The sequence below is a fragment of the Arvicanthis niloticus genome, chromosome 29, assembly GCF_011762505.2.
Source record: "Arvicanthis niloticus isolate mArvNil1 chromosome 29, mArvNil1.pat.X, whole genome shotgun sequence".
Lineage (NCBI taxonomy): Eukaryota > Metazoa > Chordata > Mammalia > Rodentia > Muridae > Arvicanthis > Arvicanthis niloticus.
Window position 1 is genome coordinate 24,665,716 of NC_133437.1, and position 21,735 is coordinate 24,687,450.

A 21,735-nucleotide genomic window follows, 5' to 3' on the forward strand; every position below is an offset into this window, starting at 1 on the left:
TTCTTTTACCCTGGGGTGATGTCTAACCTTGACATTAAGGTGTATTTCTTTCTTGGGGGTGGGAGAAATGGCTCAGTGGTTAAGAGTATTGACTCTTCTTCCTGAGGTCCTGAGCAACCAGGACCTCAATTCCCAGCAGCCACATGGTGGCTCACAACCATCTGTAATGGGATCTGATGTCCTCTTCTGGTGTGTCTGAAGACAGCTATTTTTAAAAATGAAAAAAAGTGTATTTCTTGGATGCAGCAGAAAGACAATCTTGTTTTCCCATCCTTTTGTTAGTCTCTGTCTTTTTTTTTAAGAATTATTTTTATGTATTTATTTTATGTACATGAGTACATTATAGTTATCTTCAGACACATGATAAGAGGGCATCAGATCAGATTACAGATGGTTGTGAGCCACCATGTGGTTGCTGGGAATTGAACTCAGGACCTCTGGAAGAGCAGCCAGTGCTCTTAACCGATGAGCCATCTCTCCAGCCCAGTCTGTGTCTTTTTATTGGGGGGATTGAGACTATTGATGGCTGATCCCTGTTATTTGGTTGTGGTGATATCTATGTGTGTTTTTCCTCTTTTGATACCCTCTTCTGGCGTCCAAGAGCACAAGGCACATGTGTGATGCACAGGCATGTGTGCAGGCAAAATATTTGTTGCCATCTAGGGGTCTTGCTCAGGTTCATTTTCTCTGCTAATTAGCGAATTAAAAGGCAGGAAAAATCTCTAGTGATGGCAGCAGGCAAATGCACTCAAATGCAGCAAGCAGGAGCAGGCAGAATCAGCCAATCAAGAGCAACTGTTATTAGGGGGGAGGAAGTACAGGCAGCAGACCAAGAAAAGACCCTCTATGTGTGGGAGAGGGACACAGGACAGGATGGATGTACTAAACTCAAAAAGCAGAGGTTCAGCTTCTCCTTAAGGGGCTAGTTTTTGTTTTGTTTTGAAGTTGTCAAATTGCCTTCTTTGCCTAATTTAGGATTGGTCAGTTTGAAGACAAACAGGATCACTGACTGACCCACAACTGTAGCTTAAACATGTCCTGACCTGGCCTTGAACTTATTAAGCCAGTCCATCAGGCAGAGATGGCCTCTGTTTTAAGCTGCCATGCTTTTTTGTCTGGGGTCAGGAGCATAAGGAAGAAGCCAGCCCTGCTGTAAGTCACCTATATTAACTAGCCAAGGTCCTTCGTCCTACCTATCTGCATACTTACCAGGAAATGATTCTAAGTCCTAGGCATTCCTATTCATACACATTAACCCAAGGGGGGAAAAAAGAGCATTTTTAGCCCCTCAAACACCACACCAACCCTGTTTTGGTTCCCAAAAGCTGCAATAATTACTCTGTAGCCAAGGATGGATTTGAGCTCACACTCCTCCCTCCTCCATCTGAGATTTCAGGTGTGCGATATTAATTAAGCCCAGTCTCGTTTATTCAGAGCTAAGTGTGTGACAGATTCAGGCTGCCCAGGGTGGATACTGGGAAAGTAGTTTAGGGGAACTCTTATATGTGGTCATGGGACAGAAGAAAACGCAGAAGAAATCAGGATAGTGCCTAAAAAAATGTACCGATCAGGGGGGCAGGATATAGTACAGGGAAGAAGTTGCTGTGCATGAGATCCTTACGGTTTTGGGTTGGTTTGGGGTTGGTGGAAACTAGTGCTGTATTAAGGCGTTCGATAAGGAAAGGTTTCACTCACTAGAAGAAGGAGTATTAGGTCAAACACAGAGCATTTTTAGCCCCTCAAACACCACACCAACCCTGTTTTGGTTCCCAAAAGCTGCAATAATTACTCTGTAGCCAAGGATGGATTTGAGCTCACACTCCTCCCTCCTCCATCTGAGATTTCCACACAGAGGTGGAAACAGCTATTAAGGAGACTAAAGCTACCCAAGAAAATCTGGCTTTGATCTGCAGCATTCCAACCTCCCCACAATCTCCAACCCTTATGAACAGGTCTTTAACATATGTTTGGCTCCCCAGGCCCCGGTAGACACTTCTGTTTACACATAAGAGGGTTGATTGAAGTATGTTATAATCTCAGCACTCTGAAACTTCCAACCTACCCTGGGCAACATGACAACAGCTCAAACAGATGACAAAAATGAGCTGGTGAAGTGGCGCACACCTTTAATCCCAGAACTTGGGAGGCAGGGCCAGTGGCTCTCTGAGTTCAAGGACAGCCTAGTCTACAAAGTGAGTTCCAGAACTCATCAGCCCTGTAGTCCCTTGAAAATCCATTTGCCCTCAGTTTTAAATGAAACCCTAAGGAATTCAAGGCAGTCACCTGAGCCTCCAAATCCAGGCACTTTAGTTAATCTTAGAGGTTGTCCGGAAATCCGGACAAATGGAGGGCAAAGGGCAGCCACACAAGGATGGTGCTTCCATGTTGTGGAGGAGGAGCATCCGGATTCGGGAAAGAATGGGGAAGAACACCAGTGTATCGAGCTGGCTGACTGGAGTCCATTTCCTGAAAAGGAGACCCTGGGTGGAGCCTGCCATTCCTCTTAGCTGGAGAGGTTAAAGGCGAGGCTCAGTGGAGCCTGACTAGTGGGAGGGGCTACAGGTGGGAGGGTCCCTGCTGAGTGGGCCCAATATGGAGCTGAGATTTAATCCTAAATTCTTAGAACATACCCTCAATCACACCTGAAGTGAGCTACAGATGAAATGGAGCCATCTCCACGTTCCCTGAGTAAGTCTGGGTACTATGGAGCCTGTTAGCATCCTGTGTGTCTGGTGGGCAGGATTGCTATGATCGAGTCTGGGTTTTGCAGTTCCCATCTGTCCCCAGAGCAGACCGGGCCTTGTAGAAAGTGAGGCCATCTCGGTGGAGTTGGGGTCTGTGTGTCGTTGTCTGGAGGACTGATCTGAGCATATGGCACTTTTGCTCCTCCAAGGTTCAGACTTATGGAAAGGCGAGCCAATGCAACACCAGCATACTATGAGACTCGTGGTGGGATTTCTCCACAAAACCTGTCTGCTTAGACTTAGGCTGCTCTATTATGAAGAGAACTATTTGTAAACTCATGTTAACTATTTTAGTTTTGATTTTTATTTTGTAAGATTTTTGTTTGGCAGGTTTTCCTTCTGGAATGGTGTTAATAGTTAAGTTTATTAGAGACAAGATGTCATGGACCTCAGACAGGCATGTTGGAAATAATCTTGAACAATTGTTTGTATCTTTAGAGATGCATTTTTTCCCATAGATCCCACTGGCCTAAACTCTGATATAATATACCTCTGCCTCCCAAGTGCTAAGGTTTTGGGTAAATGCCACCAGGCCTGGCTATTTTGGGCCTGACAATGTTGAAATCTTGTAAGGAATTCCTTCTACCTGAGTGCTGGGATTACAGGCTTGCAGCCACCATACTCACACAAACTCAGTTTACTGGCAGTCTACAATTCCAACAGCAGGATCATTAGTTTCAAACTCCCCATCCTCCTGCCTCAGTTCTCCAACTGCTGAGATTAAATGTATGACTGTCCATTCTGCCTTTTATTCAAAGATTGAGACCTTGAGCTCCAGAAAGGTTTAACTGGGTAGAACTGGAAAGTGGGGAATTAAAGTGGGTCACAGGTATGTCACTGATGCATCAGCTCCCCAAGAGGAAAATCAGAACTTGGGGTTGTAAGGAAGGCTAATCTCCTGAAAGTTGCTAACTTTGTATATATGTGCCCAGACAAGAATATAGAGGTCTGAGGACCTCTTTGTTCAGTCAGTTAGCCCTTACCATGAGTTCGAGATCAAAATTCACATCATCAGGCTTGGCAGCAAGGGCTGACTCTCCACTCTCCACTCTCATGATACAGATTTCCTGACCCATTTTTCCCTCTCTGTCTTAGCCTCCTATACCCTGGGTCCCCTTGACCAGAAGTACAGCTGGGAGCAGCTTTGGCAGCTGGAACAACACTTCAAGATGGAACCCTACCCAGACCTCCAGGCTCGAAAGATCATGGCCACCAGACTCAAACTGAAAGAGGAACAAGTTGAGGTCAGATTGCCATACCCAACCTTATATGCATCTACAGGAGTGTTCTCCACACTGAGAACCCTTTGGTGTCAAAAAAAAAAATTATCAGGGATTATATTGTAGATATTCTGCATTTCAGATATTCAAATTAAGATTCATAACAGGGACAAAATTACAGTTAGGAAACAGCAACAAAAATGATTTTGTGGTTGGGGGTCATATTGGTGCTTTCTGGATAGAAAACACAGACAGGCTGCCTCCTATTGGAAGATAGTGTGGATTCTTCTAAGGCAACATTTCTGAACCTGAAGATACCCAACTCTTTTTCTGACATGAACAACTCTTTCACAGGGGTCAGATCAAACCAACAGAAAAAACAGATATTCAAACCACAGCAGTTCATAACAGTAGCAAAGTTACAATCGTGGGATAGCAGGGAAAATAATTTTCCTTAGACAGGGTTGCTCTGTCCTGGAAATCACTCTGTAGACCAGGGTAGCCTCAAACTCAGAGAAGGCCTACCTTTGACTCCCAGTGCTGGGATTAAAGGTGTGAGTCACCCTCTCCACCTCTACCCTCTCCCACACAACAAAAACAATTTTATGGTTTGGGGGTTGGGTGGGGGCAACAGCATGAGGAAGTTCATTAAAAGGCTCAAGCATCAGGAAGGTTGAGAACCATATACAGGCTAGGCACTCTAGCAGGCTGCATCCCTGGATGGTAGGCCCTACCCTTGAGGCTCCTCAATATTCCTTAGGGGGCCTCCTTTTGGGTCCCTGGTGAAAGAAGAAGGCTGGAGAACACTTGGGTGGCAGCTTTGGGAAGCTAGTTCCACCCTAGCATCACCTCAAAGCCTAGGGAGCACAGGGTCCCTCCTTACATCTATTTACATGTGTTCTTCCCTGCAGGCTTGGTTCATCGAGAGATCCTTGGAGCAGGAGATGCGCCCTCCTTTGGCCAGGCTGCAGCCTTCTGCCCGGGATGATACCTCTTCTCCTTCCCACAAAGCCCTTTGTTGCCACCAACCTAGCTGGAAGTACAGGCTTCTTCCCATCAATCCCCCTGAGTGCTCAACCAGCTGTAAGCACAGTTGCTGATCCTACTTCCCCATGGAGCCACTCCTACATGGAGCACAAAACTGTTTCCCCCAGCTCCCCCTCCCTTTCAGACTCCTGGCTGCACCAAACTCATCAAATGGTGGATGCACTCCAGAACCCTCCGGGTCAATGTTTGAATACCTGGGTGCCAGGACAGATGGCATTGGACAGAAATGGTGTGGCCAAGGTTGAGTCTCCAACTAGGGCCTGCACCATGTCCTGCAGGGCCACACCCCACAGGTGTGGATCCATTCTTGTAACAGCCTCCCCTCAAAGGTGGCCTATACTTCAGGCTAGCTATCAACTCAATATAATGTAGCCCAGTATCACACTGACTTCTTGCCTCCTTTACCCAAGGCATGATTACAGACTAACATATACTGACAGAACAACCATTTCCCAAGAGACTAACTGGTTAACACTGCTAACTTTGGTTTCCTCTGTGACCTTGATCATTCATTTTGTGCCAATGAGTATTTTATGATTGTTTTTAATGGATTTTGATCTTTTGGTGCTTCTGAGGACCTGTGTGGGCTTTAAACCGGGGAGTGGCTCATTGATAAAGTGAAATTGTTGATCAATAAAATTGTTTTTTTTTAAAAAAAAAAAAATCTTGTGTTGTTTCTTTTAAAAAATACCATGTGGAAGTCGGCTGGTTGTATAGCAGACAGGACAAAGGACCACACCTAAATAGATTCTCCTGATATTGGGTTGGAGCTTAGGGCTTCAGGCTTCCTGCCAAAGCCTTGCATCCACAACCACCTCACATAGCTAGGCTTTCTTGTTTGTGTTCGATGCTCTGTGAGGTTGTACTGTAGTAACTCGAGCTGGCCAGAAATTTGCAACTTAATCTGAAATAATACTCTAGATCTGCCTGTCTCTGCCTCACTAAGTTCTGGTATACAAAGCTTAGACCACCACTGTGCTATCTCTGAATGTAAGGTCTTTAAGAGTTAATCTGGAAGCTGGGAAATGGCTCCGCCATTAAGATCACTGCTCTCAGCTGGGTAGTGGAGTGGTGGTGCATGCCTTTAATCCCAGCACTTAGGAGGCAGAGGCAGGTGGATTTCTGAGTTTGAGGCCAGCCAGTGGTGAATTATAGGAGAGCCAGGGCTACACAGAGAAACCCTGTCTCAAAAAACCAAAACAAAAACCAAAAACAAAAACAAAACCAAAAACAAAAACAAAACAAAAACCAAAAACAAAAAAAAAAAAAAAACAAAAAACAAAAAAACACTGCTCTCCAGAGGACCCTGGTTTGATTTACACCACCCAGTTGGTTTGAAATGTCTGGAACTACAGAACCAGAGGCTCTGACACCCTCTTCTCTGGCTTTCCAGAGCACTGTATAAAGTGCACATGCAGGCAGAACATCCATTCAACTAAAGTAAAAATGGTCCTACTGAGCACATGAGTGATGGGAACCAGGTTTGAGTCCCCCAAGTGATGAGAAGACTGAAAAAGCCTGAACTTGATTTGCCCCACACAGAATGTTTCATCAAGAAGTTAATGCATAGGTACCAACTACACTGGTGTGACCATAAATGGGTTACAGCAGGAATAGAGACCTCTGCATGGAACATCTTGCCTGTGGAGTCGAGGCTGGTCGTGAACTCACAGAAATCTGCCTGCCTTTGCCTCCTGATTGATGGAACTGAAGGTGTACTCCCCCATGCCCAGCCTGCAGATGACATTCTTTGGGTTTGGTGGAAGTCAGTGTTGTGTTAATACTTTGGAAAAGGTGAAGCATTTACCTGGCTATAAACCAGAAGGTCAGGTGAGGAGCCAGGCATGGCTTGTGTGGCCAAGACAGCCCAAGATGATTTTGCTTTAACCACAGTTTCCAAGTCCTAACCAAGCAACCTCACTGTTTGGGTTTTGTTATTGAGACAGGGTCTCTAAGTAACACTGGCTGCTCTAGAATTCTCTATGAAGACCAGGTTGGCCCTCAAACCTCAGAGATCCACCTGTCTTCCTTCCACCACACCCTCGGTGCTGGCATCAAAGGCATGGCCCACCTCTGGCTCCCAGTAGAATCCTCCAAACAGACACGAATGACATGAAAATTCTTTTTCCTGACAACTTTAGTTACTGAGACATGGATGAATTTCATGAACTCGGTCAGTTAATATTTTGATAAATTATTCAATATCTATAAATATTCTTTTTTTTTTTTTTTTTTTTTTTTTTTTTTTTTTAGACAGGGTTTCTCTGTATAGCCTTGGCTGTCCTGGAACTCACTCTATAGACCAGGCTGGCCTCGAACTCAGAAATCTGCCTGCCTCTGCCTCCCAAGTGCTGGGATTAAAGGCGTGCAACACCACTGCCCAGCATCTATAAATATTCTATGCTTGTTTCTGAAAAGCCAAGACTCCCTCCACTTTAAATGTGTGTGGTTTTTTTTTTTTTTTTTTTCTTCAAGACAAATTTTCTCTGTAGCCCAGGTTGACCTTGATATCAGAGATTGGCCTCCCTCTGCCTCCCAAAGGCTGGGCTTAAAGGCATGCACAACCACAACCTGAACATCTTAGCCTCTTAACAAAGGCTTATCTAAAAAGTAGAAAAGTTGGGTGTGGTGGTACCTGCCTTTAATTCCAGACTCAGAGGCAGAGTCTAAGGACAATTTGGTCTACACATCCAAGTTCCAGCCCAGCCAGAGTTACTGGTCAAACTTTTTATGAAGGAAAAAAACAAAAAACACTGGCGGTGTGGCCTAGCACATTGCTGGGGCTCACATTTAGTAGCGCACTCAAATTCATACTTTTTAGCTTCAATGACTGAAGCCAGGGTCAAGACATAGTCACGGTCTATAGCACATGCCTGTAACCCCAGCACTTGGGAGGGGAAATCTGGAAGATCAGCTCTTCAGAGTCAGTCTATGTTCAGACTTCCAGAAATCTAGGATAGCCTTTGATTCAAGCACCCTGGATTACAGGCAGGCAAGTCTCTGAGACTTGGAGGCCAATGTGGTTTACATATTGAGTCCAGTCTTAGCTTACCGGGGACCCCCTGAGTGAAGCACACGGATCTGAGAATCGAGGAATTTATTGTTCCAAAGGGTTGGGGGTCATCCTGCACCTGAAGGAGTGGTGGCAAGCCTGGGCAGCCCACCTAGCCAGTTTTTATACAGTTTTTAGGGAAGCAGCCATTAGGCAAGACGTGACTGACAGAACAGTTCGACTCTTTAAACTGATTGGTCATTAGGGAACAAGGTGGCAAGGACCTCCCTTGTCTGTAGGTAGCAAGGGTTGGTCTGTCCTTCGGAATGTGTCTACGTGCTCTGGGCCCTCCCCACCCGCAGGAGAGTTCCCTCCTCTTTGGTCTGAGGAATGTTCATCAGCCTCTTTCCTTATGGGAGGGCCAGCGTCCTCTGAATCAGGAATGTTAATTAGCCTCTCCTGTCTAGCAAGCACCCCATGACCTTTCCAAAGTTGAGCTGACCTCTCCAAGGGCAGCTGAGGGACATACTGAGACCTGTCCGAAACACCAAACAGAAAAAATAAAGGAAAGGCAGGTGAGTTGTCTCCCCATGTGGTGACAGGAGCAGCTGTTCTCAGGACTCCATTTGCCCTTAGCCCCAGGACACACCCTAAAGAGAAACTACCAAGCAGGGGAGCTTCCAGACCGCTCAGGTCCAGACAACCAAGGAAGCCTTGTAAATATGAAGTAACATTCCCAGTGTCCTTGGGGACCAGGGACAGGGTATGTGGAGGAAGGGGTCCGTCATGGACAAGGAACTCTGGTTGGTCCCTTCCCTTGATGTAGAGCTTTAGGAAGGAACCTGCAAGCTGGAGGCCCATTTCCGGGAATCAATATCCGGCTGAGACCCAGCAAGGCAATGCCTGCCGGGAGCAGAGGGGAGTGGCAGAAGGCAAGTAGTGGGAGGAGCTGCTGGTAAGAGCGACCTAAATGGGTGGGCCCAGCATGAAAGTGGGATTTAAGCAGAGGGAAAAAAAGCCTGGAGGAGGTCCTCAAGCTGAAGTCGGGAAGTCAAGTGAGCTACAGTGATAAAAGGAGAAACTGAGATGGAGCCCTCTCCACATTTTAGTGAGTTTGGGCGTCATTTTTGTTTAGATACTGAGGAATGGGCAGGGATTCGTTCCCCGGAACTCAGGCTTTGCGAATCTAGTCTGGGTCTTTTCAAAAGAGGACCAGCCTCTTTGTAAAGGGATATGGGCAGTAGAATTGGATTAAAGGTTGAAATGTATGTAGGTGGGAAGCTGAATTTACTGATTTGATCTCAACCAGAATCACGGTGATAGTCAGTTAGCTACTGGGTAAAGGGGAGTGTAAGAACGTGGCCCTGGGCTGCAGCCTGGTACTTGTGTGGTGGGTGAATTTAACCAAATTCCTGCGTCTGGCTTTTCCTTTCTTTGGTGATTTTGGGGGTGGGGGTGGGGAGGCTGATAGGAGTGGTTAAGTTACAGCACAAAATCCAGGGCATGCTCTCTCTTATTTTTTGTTTTGTTTTGTTTTTCGAGACAGGGTTTCTCTGTGTAGCCCTGGCTGTCCTGGAACTCACTCTGTAGACCAGGCTGGCCTCGAACTCAGAAATCCGCCTGCCTCTTCCTCCCAAGTGCTGGGATTAAAGGCGTGCGCCACCACCGCCCGGCCTCTCACTCTCTTGCCTCTACCTTCTCTGTCCCCTCCCACCTCCCCCTCCACTTCCTCTCTCTCCACGTGGTCATGGCCGGCCTCTACTTCTCTTCCTCCTCTCTTCCTCTGTCCTCTTCCATCTTCTTCCTCCCACTTTTGCCCTATCTCCTGAATAAACTTCCTCCTCTTGGAAAAAAAAAAAAAAAATCCAGGGCATGAACTCGAACTTCCATAACTCCTGGGCTTGAACCTGAGTACTGAGAATACAAGAAATAGCACCACAGTGATTCCAAGCTCCCCATCCCCCTCCCTCATTCAGAACAGTAACAGCTGAGGCTTCCTCAGGCTCTGATGGGCCAAAGAAGGGATGGGGCTTCCACAGGCCCCTTCAATATTTGGGTTCCATTGAGGGATCTGAGAACCTCAAGTGAGGAAGTGAGGCCCGGAAGGGAAAGACTCAAAAGACCCTCTATGACCCTTGGGATCAAGGTTTTAGGTTTTGAGCCATCATTCAGCTTATTTTTTAAAGTAACCCTCATGTATGTGGGTATGAGTTGGTTAGAGACTGGCCGTCTAACACAGTCACCTGGGAAGGGTAAAAACGGTTCCTCTCATGTATTTTTTTTCCCTCAGCTTCCATGGTTAGAAGCTTTGAGTTCACCTATAAGCAGTTCCGAGTGCTAAAAAGGCACTTCCGATTAGACCCCAGACCGCAGGATAAGACTCTGGAGGTCTTGGCTGATGCACTCAAACTGAGAAAAAGACACCTCAAGGTGAGATTCCTCTTCCCCAACATGATGGGTGGCGCTCCGTTTCCAATTACAGAGATTGCATGGGGCTGGAGTTTCCTTGGGTCTCCCCAATCAATCCCTGTGTACCCATAGACCCAGCATCATCAAGAGGGCTTGAACTACTGTGGTGGTTCTTATTAGAGGCAGACAGATCTCTGGAAGTTTGAGAACCTGCTCTACACAGCAAGTTACAGGTCAGCAAAGAGAGACTAGCACACCAGGAAGTCAGAGTCATCATTTCCTGGCCTATATAATGTAATTGGAAGGTGGGCTGGGCTACTGTTTCAAAAAAAGAGAGAGAGAAAATGGAAGTTAGGTGGTGGTAGCACACCCTTTTCATCCCAGCATGGCGAAAGAAGCAGGTTCGTAATTGAGTTCAAGGCAAGAACAGACAAGTTCTTGTCTACAGATCCAAGTTCCAAGACAGCCAGGGATACACAGAGGAACTCCGTCAAAACAAACAACAACAAAACCAGAATGTTCTGAGATGGAGTTTGTTTTGTTTCTTAGAAGATTGAAATTATTTTAGGGTGGTGGTGGCGCACGCCTTTAATCCAACACTTGGGAGGCAGAGGCATGCGGATTTCTGAGTTCGAGGCCAGCCTGGTCTGTAGAGTGAGTTCCAGGATAGCCAGGACTACACAGAGAAGCCCTGTCTCGAAAAACCAAAAAATTATCTTAGGTTCTGCAACTAGTGAAGGCTAGCCTGGACTACATGAAACTTGTGTCCCAGTCAGCCCTGATTGTAGCCTTGAAAGTTGCAGACCTCAGGAACTGCCCAGACCACACCCACCCAACCCCTTCCCTTCCAGACAAAACAAAAGCCCCAAGCAGGCAACCTCAGAGTCCCTAGGTAACTGGCCTTGCCTTTAACGGCTCCCTTCTTCTTTTGGAGTCCATGATCACAACCGAGACCGAGGCCTACTTTGAGATCTCCATGTTCTCCTTACCTCTCCAGGCCTGGTTCTACATGATGCAGAATAAGAGCGTTCGCAACTGGTTTTCCAAGACCTACAGGAAACGGAGAATGTTCTATCGCCACTGCATATCAACAGCGACCACCAGGCAGAATGACCCCGAGGAGTCCTCTCAAAATGACCCTGGACTCCCGGAAGCTTTGGAAGCCCTGAAGAATCTCACACTCTCTGGGTACCAAAGCACAGCTGGCACGGCACAGGATTAGCTTTGGAAGCCCTGAAGAATCTCACACTCTCTGGGTACCAAAGCACAGCTGGCACGGCACAGGATTGCCGCCTTTTCAACTTCCTTGTTGGGGCAGGGGATGTTGGGGTTTATGTCTATGGAAGGTATATTAATAATAAAGTTTGAATTTATAGAAACTAAAATGACTGCTTTAAAAGAGAAAATTATATCTTATTCCATAGCCCAGTATGGAGCTTTTATATCCTAGGATAGACTTCAGAATGGGGGTGGCTATCTTGAGGTTTCTGTTTTCACACCCTTGTAGATAGGTTACCCTGGATGCCCTTAAACACTGTAAGCCTGAGGGTAGCATGCACAAACAAAGTGGTGGTTGCCTTTAATCCCAGCATCATCCAGGAGGAAAAAGCAGGTGAATCTCTTGAGTTCCAGGCCAGCCAGTGCAGTTTATAGGGAGAAACTCTTGTCTCATGAAAACCAAACAAATGAAAATAGCAAGTTTCCCTGTGGCATTTGCACATACACTTTAGAGTGACCCAGACTCAAGAGTTCTGCCCTGTCCCCTGCTCAAAGTCCCTATCTCTCATTTCCCTGATCCAGTTTGAGATCACTTGGTGTCTGTTATCCTTCCTGGGCCCTGCCTTTGTGTGTGTGTGTGTGTGTGTGTGTGTGTGTAAATGTCTGGATGTTTTATACTGTTAGGTAGATGGCCCCCTGGCTCTGCAGCTCTCCCAGGCTTCAAAAACTAATTGTGATAAATTGTGGCTTGTTCTCCCATCCCCTGGCAAAGGCTGCTCACCACCACTACCACCTGCCACCTGGGGCTCTTTGGTCCTTAATCCCCTACAGCCTGTAAAAGTGCTCACTGAATAAAAGGAGAGGGGGGGGAGGGGTAGGGGGGAATGCAGAGAGAGAACAGTAAAATAACAAGCTTCTAATTTTTATATGTGCAAATATGTGGAAGGGTGGGTAGAAACCAAACAGTGAGAAAGGAACCAGAAAGAGGCTGTAAGAATGATACAGGGGCTGGAGAGATGGCTCGGTGGTTAAGAGCTCTGACTGCTCTTCTAGGGGTCCTGAGTTCAATTCCCAGCAACCACATGGTGGCTCATAACCATCTGTAATGGGATCTGATACCCTCTTCTGGTGTGTCTGAAGACAGCTGCAGTGTACTCACATACACAAAATAAATCTTTAAAAAAAAAGAATGGTACAAGGGTTGGGGATGGCTCAATGGTTAAGAGCCCTGGCTGCCTTCCAGGCACATGGCACAGCAACCACACGGCAGCTCACAACTGTTAGTGACATTAGTTACTGATCTGATGCTCTTTTAGCCTCTGCAGACATTGCATACATCTTATGCACACACATGTGTCATTTGTCTTTCTGTATCTGGGTTGTATTTTCCAGTTCCGTCCAGTTCAATCCACTACGGATTTTATTTTTCTTTACAGCTTGGTAAGAATTCCATTGTGTATATGTGCTATATTTTCATCCTCCCTGTATTGCTGTTTCCTGTGCCCTTATCTCTAGTAGGATGTACAGCCCTTAGGCTGAAGAGATTGCTCAGCAGTTGCCAGAACTTGTTCTTTCTGAGGACTAGAGTTCAAATCCCAGCACCTATATGGTGGCTTACAACCACTCTCTCAGATGAACTGATGCCTTCTCGTGGAATACATATATACATAAAAGGCAATACTCAAAGTAACTTAAAAAAAAAGTCTTCTGGATAGGGCACAGGGTAAGCTGAGCCCTATGGTAGTTCTATACTTATGAAGGCACAATGGCACAGCAGTTTTGTGGAGGTCAAAAGATACCTTACGGTTTTCTCCTTTCAGTCTATATCTCTGGTTTGTCTATTTTGAGTTCTGGGGTTCTCTTTGCAGCACTCTCAGGGCCCTGGGTCCCTCTCTGTCTCCCTCTGCTATCCCTAGTGACTATTCTTTAGTCCCTACAGCTGGTTTGTTCTGTCATCAGCCTCGTCTGTTTTAGCAAATACTCAATCCTCTTAAGCCACATGGGCTCAGCAAAACAGGACGCATTAGTGGGGATTTAGAAGGACCTGTGACAGGCTGTGGGAAGGTTGGGGGCAGACACAGTGTGACGAGGCTGCTTATTAAGGGTCTCCTGCTAGGGAAGATACAGGGGAAATAAACCATACAGTTGTCATGGAGACTTAGAGGACAAAGGGAGAAACTTGAGGTGTAGGAAACTTGTGAGTCTTTTTTATTGAGGAATGTGGTGTTGAGACAGGGTCTCTGCATAGACCAAGCTAGCCTGAAACTCAGAGATTCCCCTGACTCTCATGTACAAATGCTGATATTAAAGGTTTGAGGGGACTTTGAGGATGTCTTTCTTTGTTATGTGTGGGAGTGCGGGGTTGTTGTGGGGGGTAGGTGTTGTGTTGTGTGACTCTGTGTGTGTGTGTGTGTGTGTGTGGTGGTGTGTGCACACACATCCAGGTATCTTCAGAAGGCTACCAGCCCTGGAGCTAAAGTCTTTTGTGTGGTCTATTGTGCTTTGCTTGCTAAAGGTTCTGGGAACTGAACTTGAGTCCTCTGGTAGCAGATACATACTCGCCTGCTGAGCTATCCCTCAGGCCCCAAGCCCCAGACCAAATTAAAAAAAAAAAAATAGTTCTCATACAACTAGATGATCTTAAATTCTCGATTCTCCTGCCTCCACCTCCCCAGTGCTGGGATTACAGACACATACTCGCACCTTGTAAAACCACCATGCCTGATTAATAGATGGTCCTTACTTCTCTCGCCATGTCCTGTATAGCCCACAAACTGGTGGAAGCTACCCAGCTTGAGGGAGTCAAGTATGTGTGTCATGAAATAGGAAAGGGAAGCAATCAGATCTGCTTTGAGCTCACCTGCTACTCACTGTCCCACTCCCAGATTAAAGTCATTGCCCCCTAGAGGATGCTTGAGTCTTATCACCCAGTTCAGGGACCCCAGTAATAGTGTTTGAAGCAACATGGAATCATCCCTGTGAGACCCAAGGGCCCCTAATGGATGGATGAGAACCCCAAGAACCCAGGATCCTGCCAAAGCACCAAATAGCCCAGATATTCTTAAAGTAGAATTCAAAACAAAGGGGTCCCTGGGAAGGTAACCACATCGTTAGAGCTGTACCTGAACCCAGTTACAGGCAAGCACGGGTTGGGTCAAATTGACATCATAGAGAACTGCTTCACCAGGATGAAATCCCACTGTGTCTACAAGACCCCAGCAGGGACCATCCTTTAACCATGCTCATTTAGACATAGAAGCCTTCACCATGGACCGGGCAGTGTGAGAAATGAAGCAGGACCTAGGCCTTCACAGTATACACGGGTCTCTGGGTATTTGTCTGCCACTGCATTGCCAAGAACCAAGAGTGGGCAGAAGGGAGGCTGCAGGTGTCTGTCTTCAAAGGCCAGGTGCAGCTAAGAACCCTACTCTGTACACAACAAAGAGCTGGGAGCACGAACAAGCTTGGGTGATAACGGATCCACTGGTGCCACTGGCTTCATCAGCTAGCTCGGGCTGCGGGATCTACAGCAAGGTCTTCAGAAGCAAGGTCACCACCAAATAGACTCTGACAGAGAAGCTGGCCCCCTGGCTCTGCAGCTCTCCCAGGCTTCAAAAACTAATTGTGGTAAATTGTGGCTTGTTCTCCCATCTCCTGGCAAAGGCTGCTCACCACCACTACCACCTGGGGGCTCTTTGGTCCTTAATCCCCTACAGCCTGTAAAAGTGCTCACTGAATAAAAGGAGAGCATGGGGGGGGGGGGCGCTGCAGAGAACAGTAAAATGACAATCTTTAAAAGTTACATTTGTCTAAAAAATGGGGGTGAGGAGTCTGCCAAGCCGCTCGGACTACACCTGAATTCAAGGCAGTCTTCCTACCTCAGCCTCCATTGTGCTGGGATTACAGGCTGGCAACTCCAAACATGGCTTCACAGAGCCATTCTGATGCCTGGTCCCCCTTCCGCCTTTCTCATTAGCCTCTGGCAGGATGTCCAGATACCACATTTCCTTGGCCTTGACCCAGCCTAACTCATCACCCAGCTCAATCCTCTTAGAACCCTGCCAAGCCAGTGTCGGCAAAATCTCAGCCAGGTCACAGAACTGAAGGGGGCCTTGGGACACAGCAACAGATGGCATGACAGCCATTCGGGAGTCATGGCCTCCCATCTTCACTGTCTCTTTAAGGAGCTGTGAACAGTAGGTGGGCTCAGGTTCTCCTCTGCCCTCCACTCTGCCTGATGCAATTACTCTCAAGAAAGTGCTGCAGCATGTGTAGCAGAGACACAGCTCCCTCTCTATGTGGATCCCCCAGCAACCTGAGCTGAGGCTGTCCCTAAAGCTGTTGCCTGACTGTGGAATCTGGTCCCCAACAGGACTATCTTGTCTGGCCTCAGTGGGAGAGGATGCACCTAACCTGCAGAGACTTGATGTACCAGCGTGGGGAGATACCCAGGAGTACCATACCCTCTCAGAGGAAAAGGGCAAGCGGGGTGGGGAGAGGGATTCTGGGAGGTGGGGGCAACAAAAAAAAAAAGAGAGAGAGAGAGAGAAGGAAGGAAGAAAAAAGAAAGAGCAAGCTGCAGAGCATCTACACCACTTCTCAACCTGTGGGTTGTGACCTCTTTGGGGTCGCATATTAGATATCCTGCATATCAGATATTTACGTTATGATTTACAATAGTAGCAAAATTACAGTTATGAGGTAGCAAGAAAATCATTTTTGGTTTAGGGAGCACCACAACATGAGGAAATGTATTAGAGAATTGCAGAATTAGGAGGGTTGAGAATTACTGGGCTGTATACCCTGCCAGGTGTTTAATGAAAAACATAAAGCCCATTTGTTTTTGTTTAAACAGTGAAGAACTCTGTCTCAGAAGGTTGAGAACAGAGAAAGACACAAATATCCTACTCTGGCCTCTGCATGTGTACACACATGTGCACACAACACACACACACACAAATATATACACATACAAAAAAAAGACAGTAGGAGGCAGACCTCAGGCCAGCCAAGACTCAACAAAAAACAAAACAATAACAAAGGTCTCATGCAGCCCCAGGCTAGCCTCAAACTCATTAAGACTCTGCCTCCCAAGTGCTGGGAACAAAGGCAGGTACCACCACAATTGGCTTGTTCTTCCTTTGTTTGTTTTTGTTTGTTTGTTTTATGGGCTTTTGTTTTGGTTTTGTTTGGTTTTTTTCAACACAAGGTTACTCTGTGTAGTCCTGACTTTCCCGGAACTCACTCTTCACTTTATAGACCAGGCTGGCCTGGAACTCAGAGATCCACCTGCCTGTCTCTGTTCCTGTCTCTGCCTCTGAGTGCTGGGATTAAAGGCGTGTGCCACAGTTTTTTGTCTGTTTGTTTGAGACAGGGCCTTTCTATGTAGCTCTGGTTGTCCTTGAACTCAACTCGATCTGTAGACAAGGATAGTCTTGAACTCACAGAGATACACCTCAGCCTCCTGAGTGCTGGGATTAAAGACAAGTGCCAGCAGGCCTGGGCTTGTTTATGTTTTGTAAGATAAGGTCTTATTTTGTTTTGGGGCTGGTGCAGAAGCTATGTAAACCAGGTGACCTTGAATGTACAGAGATCTGACTGCCTCTACTCCCAGAGCTAAGATTAAAGGCTTGTGCCACTGTGCTCAGTTCAAAGTTTTTTGTTTTTAATATTTAAACTTTCAAGGCACAATTGAGTGTAGTAGCATACACTTTTAATCCTAGCTCTCCATAAGGCAGGCAGTAAAATCTCTAGGTTCTAGGCCAGCCAGGGCTACATAACAAACAAGACTATAATTAAAGAATTAGACCCTGCCTCAAACCAGAACAAAACATAACCATTCAGGCAAAGGCTTGTGCTTGAGAGTGTTTTTTGTTTGTTTTAATCCAAAACAGTTTTCTTTTTCTGCAAGTTTTTTTTTTTCTTTTTTTAAGATATAGAGATAGAGCCGGGCAGTGGTGGCGCACGCCTTTAATCCCCGCACTTGGCAGGCAGAGGCAGGTGGATTTCTGAGTTCCAGGACAGCCTGGTCTACAGTGTGAGTTCCAGGACAACCAGGACTACACAGAGAAACCCTGTCTTGAAAAACCAAAAAAAGAAAAAAGATATAGAGATAGAGATGTAGACAGTACCTGTCTTCAAACACACCAGAAGAGGCAGAAGAGTGCACCAGATCCCATTACAGATGGTTGTGAGCCGCCATGTGGTTGCTGGGAATTGAGCTCAGGACTTAAAGTCAGTGCTCTTTAACTGGTGAGACATCTCTCTAGCCCTCTGTTTTGTTTTTTTAATACAGAGTCTCACTGTCCAAGCTTGCCTGGAACTCACTGTAACATAACCCAAGCTGGTCTCGAGTGCTGTAACTGTGAACTACTACACCTGGCTGGTATAGATCCTCCTATTTCTGCCTCAAGGGTGAGGGGTTTTGCAGGTGTCGACATGCCTTTAATCCCTGCACTTGGGAGGCTGAGGCAAGTGTGAGTTGGAGGTCAGTCTGGTCTACAGAGCGAATTCCAGGACAGCTAAGGTTACACAGAAAGATCACCTCAAAAAAAAAAAAAAAAGGAAGGAAGGAGAGGGGGGAAGAAAAGAGGGGATATCACAATGGACCATTAACCTTCTAGAGTGTGTGTGTGGTTATTCTAGCAGTTACACATCTACACTTTCCGTAGGCAATCTCAGAGCTAAAGCAAAGGGCCCTCACGCTTAATCTGCTCGATCAACAGCCCCAGAAATGAACTTCCAAGAACTACTTCCAGGGTGTAGTGGGTCCTGAGCAGTCTGTTTTGGTTTGGTGGTTGTTTGTTGTGACAATGGATCTCTCAGAGCCCAGCCTCTGACCTTGAATTTGGGATTCTTCAACTTCCACCTCCCGATTACCAGAATTTCGCTGTACCTCAGTCCCAGGCCTTGCCATTCAATTTTGCCTCGGAATAAACCACCTCTTGCCCTCTTTGAAGTAGCAGCTGGGTTTTGAGCAGACAGATTTTCCTCTGCAGTGTTGTGCTGGGATTCCAACTAAGGGTGTTCTCGTCTCTCTGCTAAGCAATCAACTGCAATCTCCAGACTGCCTTTCAGGGCAGTATAGAGTCTCTCTGTTCTCCTGTCTTGGCCTCCAGGGTGCTGAGGTTACCCACATGTGTGACCAGCTAGGCCCAGCTACCAGCATCTTGATTTATACTTTATAGTATTTTATCTTATAAACACAAATTGTTGGGCATTGTGGCACACACCTTGAATCCCAGTGCTCTAGAGACAGAGGCAGGCAGATCTCTGAATTTGAGGCTAGCCTGGTTAGTTTACATAGTTCCAGGACAGCCAGAGCTACATAGTTAAGACCCTGCCTCAAAACAACAACAATAATAATAATTTAACAAAAATATTTATGATTCTATGTGTGTGGGTATCTTGTCTCCATGTGTCTGTGTACTATGTACATGTCTGGTACCCTGTCCAACTGGCAGTATTTTGTTTTATTTTTCTCCTTTTATTGAAAGTAGATTCTTAGGCAGTGGTGGAACACACCTTTAATCCCAGCACTTGAGAGGTAAAGGCAGGTGGATCTGAGTTCAAGGTCAGCCTGGTCTACAGATAGAGTTCCAAGACAGCCAAGGTTACACAGAGAAACCATATCTCAAAAGAAAGAAAGGAAGGAAAGAAGAAAAGAAAGAAAGAAAGAAAGAAAGAAAGAAAGAAAGAAAGAAAGAAAAGAAAAAGAGAGAAGAAAAGAAAAGAGAGAAGGAAAGAAAGAAATCTTTTTCGCACTATACCCTGAGTATCGTTTCCTCTCTTTATTCTTCCCAGTTCTTCTCAGGGTTCCTTCCCCTCCAAACCCTCCCCCTTTCTTTCTCTCACTGAAAAAAACCAGGCTTTTAAGAGATAATAACCAAACATAACAAAATACAATGTAATCAGATATAGCAAAAAACATCCTATCGAAATTGGACACAGCAGCCCAACAGGAGAAAGAGTTCCCAAGAGCAAGCACAAGAATCAGAGACCCACTCGTTCTCACATTCAGGAGTTCCATAAAATACCCAAAGCTGGTAGCTATGATATATACACAGAGGACCTGTTGCAGATCCATGTAAGCCTTGTGTTTGCTGCTTCAGTCTCAGTAAGCTTATATGTCCCTTTGTGCAGTGACACTCCCATCCCACCCCACCCCAGAAAGTGTCTCTGGATCTCAGAACCGGCTCCTTGCGGATCTGGAGAGTCTCTGCTGCCCCCTAGTGGCCTTCACAGCCCCTAGCTCTCCTCGCAGCTGGTTCTCTGATCCCGTCTGGTCCCATTTAGCAAATGCGACAATCCCCTAAATCCAGACTGGCGGCAGGGAGGAGAGAATGTAGGTGGGGGCGAGGGTCGGGGGAGGACAGAATTAGGTCTGGTGTGGGCAGACGTGTGTCAGGCTCCTGGAGAAAGAGAGTGGGGACTGGCGGCTTGTATAAAACGCTTATAGGACTGACAAACTCTGAGATCCCCTCAGAGCTAAACCATCTTACCAGCCCTCTTTTTTACTTGGGGAGGAAAAAAAAAAAAAAAACCTAAGTCCGAGCTGGAGAAATGGCTCCCCTGTTAAGAGCACTGGCTGTTCATTATTTACTGGATTCACTTCCCAGTACCCACATGGCTGTTCACAGCCATCTGTAACTCCAGTCCCTGGAGATCTGATACACTCTTTTTTTTTTTTTTTTTTGGTTTTTTGAGACAGGGTTTCTCTGTGTAGCCCTGGCTGTCCTGGAACTCACTCTGTAGACCAGGCTGGCCTCGAACTCAGAAATCCGCCTGCCTCTGCCTCCCAAGTGCTGGGATTAAAGGCGTGCGCCACCACCGCCCGGCTTCTGATACACTCTTCTGGCCTCAGCAGACACCAGGCATACACATGATACACACTCAACATATGCAGGCAAAATGTTTATACACATAAATTTTAAAGTTTAAAAAAAAAAGATTAAGTTTAGGATGTAAACCAATGCTTCCCAAAAGAACCTTCTATAATGATAACGGTATTCTGCACAAGGCCAGATAGAGTGTTAGTCTGGAGCCTGATACCAGGTTTGTACTTGAGGTCTTTGCCCTTAGCTTCCAAAGTAGCTGAGATTACAAGCCTGTACCAACGAGGCCTGAGGTAAAGCCTTTGCTAAATGGAAAAGGGGAAACTGAACAGGCTATAGACTGTGTGGTTCCAACTGCACCGCCTTCTGAAATAGGCAAACTGGAGACTAGTTGCTGGGCTAGGTAGTACCAACTGCTTTGGTGCAGTTCCCAGGCCTGACCACAAGTGGGCACTGTTGGAATTCAGGGTTTGTGGACTTTGGGGTTTTTTTTTGTTTGTTTGTTTTGTTTTGTTTTGTTTTTTGCGTGGGGGGAGAGGTCATTATTTACTTTTTTTTTTTTTTTTCCGAGACAGGGTTTCTCTGTGTATCCCTGGCTGTCATGGAACTCTGTAGACCAGGCTGGCCTCGAACTCAGAAATCCACCTGCCTCTACCTCCAAAGTGCTGGGACTAAAGGTGTGAGCCACCACTGCCCAGCTTTTTTTTCCACAATTTTTTTTTCATTATTTACTTTACATCCCAATATCTGTTCCCATTCCCACATCTCCTTCCCCCCAACCTCCTTCCCTTCTCCTCTGAGCACAGCCATGCCAGGCTCCTGTCTGCAAGCACAAGAGTATCATTAATAGTGGCAGAGATTGGTGCTTGTCCACGGGATGGGTCTCAAGTTGGGCCAGTCATCCCCTCAGTCTCTGCTCCATCTTTGTCCCTACATATCTTGTAAGCAGGACACATTTTGGGCCAAAGGTATTGTGGGTGGGCTCCTGTCCTTATCTCTCCAGTGGGTGTCCTGGAGGTGGCCAGTTTGGACTCCATATCCTATAGAATCCCTTGAGCCTCCCCCAGTCCCAGGTTCGTGTTCTGCTTTTTGAAGACCTTGTCTCATGGAGTCTGGGCTGGTCATAAGCCTCTGATGCTCTTTCTACCAAATGGGTTCCAGGAATGTCATTTGTGCCAAGCTTGGCAGCAGTCACCTTCACACGAAGGCATCTTGCCAGCTATCCACCTTGGTTTTTGAGACATCTCTCACTGGGCCTGGGACTCAGTGAC

At 46.4% G+C, this 21,735-nt stretch overlaps 2 protein-coding genes and 1 pseudogene across 2 annotated transcripts; all 3 read left to right on the forward strand.

Annotated features, from left to right (window-relative positions):
* Positions 1 to 3,778: 3,778 nt before the first annotated feature.
* LOC143440256 (homeobox protein Crxos-like) lies at positions 3,779 to 5,650 on the forward strand (the record flags this gene model as incomplete). Its single annotated transcript, XM_076926956.1, has 2 exons — positions 3,779 to 3,988; positions 4,876 to 5,650. Coding segments are annotated over 2 exons (399 nt in total), but the record flags the coding sequence as incomplete, so codon positions are not given.
* Positions 5,651 to 8,735: 3,085 nt separating this feature from the next.
* LOC143440459 (homeobox protein Crxos-like) lies at positions 8,736 to 11,786 on the forward strand. The gene is made up of 3 exons (XM_076927289.1): positions 8,736 to 9,111; positions 10,294 to 10,433; positions 11,410 to 11,786. Exons 1-3 carry the CDS (start codon positions 9,090 to 9,092, stop codon positions 11,632 to 11,634), a joined length of 387 nt encoding a protein of 128 aa, XP_076783404.1. The 5' UTR covers positions 8,736 to 9,089; the 3' UTR covers positions 11,635 to 11,786.
* A 2,576-nt stretch (positions 11,787 to 14,362) lies between these two features.
* LOC143440257 (argininosuccinate synthase pseudogene) lies at positions 14,363 to 15,139 on the forward strand (annotated as a pseudogene).
* Positions 15,140 to 21,735: the final 6,596 nt, after the last annotated feature.